The sequence below is a fragment of the Gigantopelta aegis genome, chromosome 2 (genome assembly GCF_016097555.1).
Source record: "Gigantopelta aegis isolate Gae_Host chromosome 2, Gae_host_genome, whole genome shotgun sequence".
Lineage (NCBI taxonomy): Eukaryota > Metazoa > Mollusca > Gastropoda > Neomphalida > Peltospiridae > Gigantopelta > Gigantopelta aegis.
The window spans coordinates 41,132,400-41,135,419 of record NC_054700.1 but is presented as its reverse complement, the minus strand read 5'-3'; the positions used below and the strand labels follow the sequence as shown (position 1 = coordinate 41,135,419).

The 3,020-nt window shown below is 43.3% G+C and overlaps 1 protein-coding gene across 1 annotated transcript; it reads left to right on the top strand.

The window, feature by feature from the left end:
* Nucleotides 1–1,410: 1,410 nt before the first annotated feature.
* On the top strand, nt 1,411–2,256 carry LOC121388583 (forkhead box protein unc-130-like). The gene has a single exon (XM_041519979.1). The coding sequence runs from the start codon at nt 1,411–1,413 to the stop codon at nt 2,254–2,256; it is 846 nt and encodes a 281-aa protein (XP_041375913.1).
* Nucleotides 2,257–3,020: the final 764 nt, after the last annotated feature.

Here is a 3,020-nt window from a genome sequence, read left to right as displayed (position 1 = left end):
CGATTTGTTTTGGTTTTAAAAGATATTTTCTATCTAATACTACCGCCTTTTCGATACTATATGATATTAGTTGTTTTGGATAGTCTCGCGTTTTAAGATACATGTTGAGTTCCCGAAGACGCTGATCACGTGTTTGTATATTTGGCACAACCATACAGATACGCCGTTCTAGGTTATATGGTATACTTCTTCTCGTATGACTCGGATGACAGGATGAGAAAGAAAGGTACTGTTTGCTATCAGTTGGTTTGTAAAATATATCAGTTTCTATTATGCGTCCACACACTTGATTACTAAAGTGTCTAGAAAAGGAATTTTATATATATATATATATATATATATATATATATATATATATATATATATATATATATATATATATATATATAATGTATATGTGTGTGTGTGTGTGTGTGTGTGTGTGTGTGTGTGTGTGTGTCTGTCTGTCTGTCTGTGTCTGTCTGTATGCAAAAGGTATTGCATAAGGTATTGCATCACATTTAATTTGTTTCACTGATGCGTCATATCATCAATATGGCATCTTCATGTTGGCCGTAAAACGTTTTGAAATACTTGGAAATAACCGGCATGATAAAGCAACTTCCATGCCAAAATGACAGAATAATATTGTTTGATATTTAATGTATATGGAAGTCAGTATTGATTTGAATCCCTATACAAAGATCAAGGCATGAACATTATTACTGTTTGTTGTTAACCTTTTATTTGTAACTTTAGTTGCTAAATCAATGGAAGGTGAACTGCTGTCATTGTCATGTAATTTATATTTATTACATTAACTATCATCCTACATTAACTGATCTCTAATTGTATTAGGTTATTCAATTCCTTATTGTTAACGATAAACACTTTTTATTGTGTACATTCTATTATAAAGTGATATTCATCCTCTATAACATTACCATTACACAGATTACATATTCTTTCTGATATTTCGATGTTTCGATACCTGCCAGATTATACATTTAATTTATCAGCGCATATTCTAATCTTACATATTTCTTTTATATAACGTGTTTCTATTGGCAATCTTGTGTGTGTGTGTGTGTGTGTGTGTGTGTGTGTGTGTGTGAATGTGGTGTATCTGTGTGTAATAAAACCAAATGTTCTGTCAATCAAATGTTCGAGAGAATAACAAGTTTGGAAGCTGCTACAATCAGCTTGCCAAACACCGATCGGCGCAAGCCAACCTGTCAACCGTTCATCCAATCAACAGCCAGCAGCCGACACCAATCAGAGAGCAGGGAGCAGCAACTTTGAGTATTTTAGCGCGGACACGATTGGTAGACAGCATTCCGAGACACATCGTTCTGCAGATTAAAACGTTTTCACGTAACTCTTATAAGTAAAATTTTATTGAAAAACAAAAAAGTTGCCGAAATTTCCATCATGATCAATTTCAGCATCGACTTCATTACTGGCCACAGTGAGCGCGCCGACTCGACGGGCAACAGTCCCGACGTACACGGGGGCTCCGTGTTTTCTAATGAGTCTTCTTCTTCGGCGGCCAGCGACTCCGGCAGCAACGGCTCCGACGCCACGGACTCCATCGCCCAGGCGCTTTTGGCTCTCCACAAGACGATCTCTAGCGACTGCGGGGCGACGACAAAGCCGAGTCACTCTTACATCGCTATCATCTCCATGGCCATCCTCAGCAACCCCGACAAGAAGATGCTGCTGAGCGACATCTACCAGTACATCATGGACAACTTCCCCTTCTACAGCGACAAGAACAAGGCCTGGAAAAACAGCATCCGCCACAACCTCTCGCTGAACGAGTGCTTCACCAAGAGCGGCCGCGCCGGCAACGGCAAGGGCAACTACTGGTCCATCCACCCGGCCTGCGAAAACGACTTCGTCAATGGAGACTTTCGGCGCCGTCATGCACGTCGTCGGGCGCGCAAAAGCGCCACCAAGGACGTCGGGGCCAACAATGGCGTTTCGTCCGGCTATCACTGTAACATGGGTTACGTGCCCATGACGCCCACCACCATGACCAGCTCCGTCGGCTTCCCGACCTACTCGCCGCCGATGATGTACCCCAGCTCCATGTACTCCGGCCTCTACCCTACTCCAGCACAGACCCTGTACGCCCCAGCGCCGGCGATGCAGACACAGTACGTTCCAGCCGCCAGTATCTCCTCCCGCACGTCTGCACAGAACTGGAGCTTTGATTTCTTCAAGAGTATGGACATGGCGTCCATGAATCAGTCGTATCCTTCCGTTTGTTACTAACTCTTCCAGTGCAATTTCCAGACATGCTCATATCTGAACATCTATAGTCCTTTCCAGCAGTGAACGTCGTTTTCTTACTACGGTATGAGTAGTATTAGGGCCTGCCGGGAGTCATGACCTACTTTCCGTGACCTCGTCCTACTGGCCCTGACCTACTTAGACTGGCCTTGACCTTGATGACGTCACGGACTACTGTACCGTGTGCAACGTCGTACTGGCCCTGACCTACTTAGACCGGCCCCTGACCTACTTAGTCTAGTCCTGACCTATTTAGCCCGATCCGTCGTACTTAGCAACGCCCGTGCTATCCTGTCTGTGGGAAGTGTAGGATCCGTTGCTACTAATGGGAAACTGTAGCGGGTTTCCTCTCTAAAACTGTCCAAAAGTATGTTTCACATCCAATAGGCAATGATTCATAAATCAAGGTGCTCTAGTGGTGTCATTAACCTACCACATCTAAGGACTCTGCCCGACGCGAGGTAGTGTATTTATTTTTAGCGCCCTGAATGATGAATGGTTATCACTGTTTACATCCGGGAAGCGGTGGTATCTTGTGTTGGCAGTCTCTAAATAAAATACTCTTTGGAACTAGAAGTTACATTCTTAAAGACGTGAAATAAGAAATGATTTAAATAGGTGTGAAATAGAATTGTCGTCCCACTATGTCTCCCGTGCTAGCGCATTCACAAGATTATTATTAACTGACCTATTTCGTCACTTCATTCCGCGCTTCGCCGCTCGCACATATAATGGTTTAAATGACA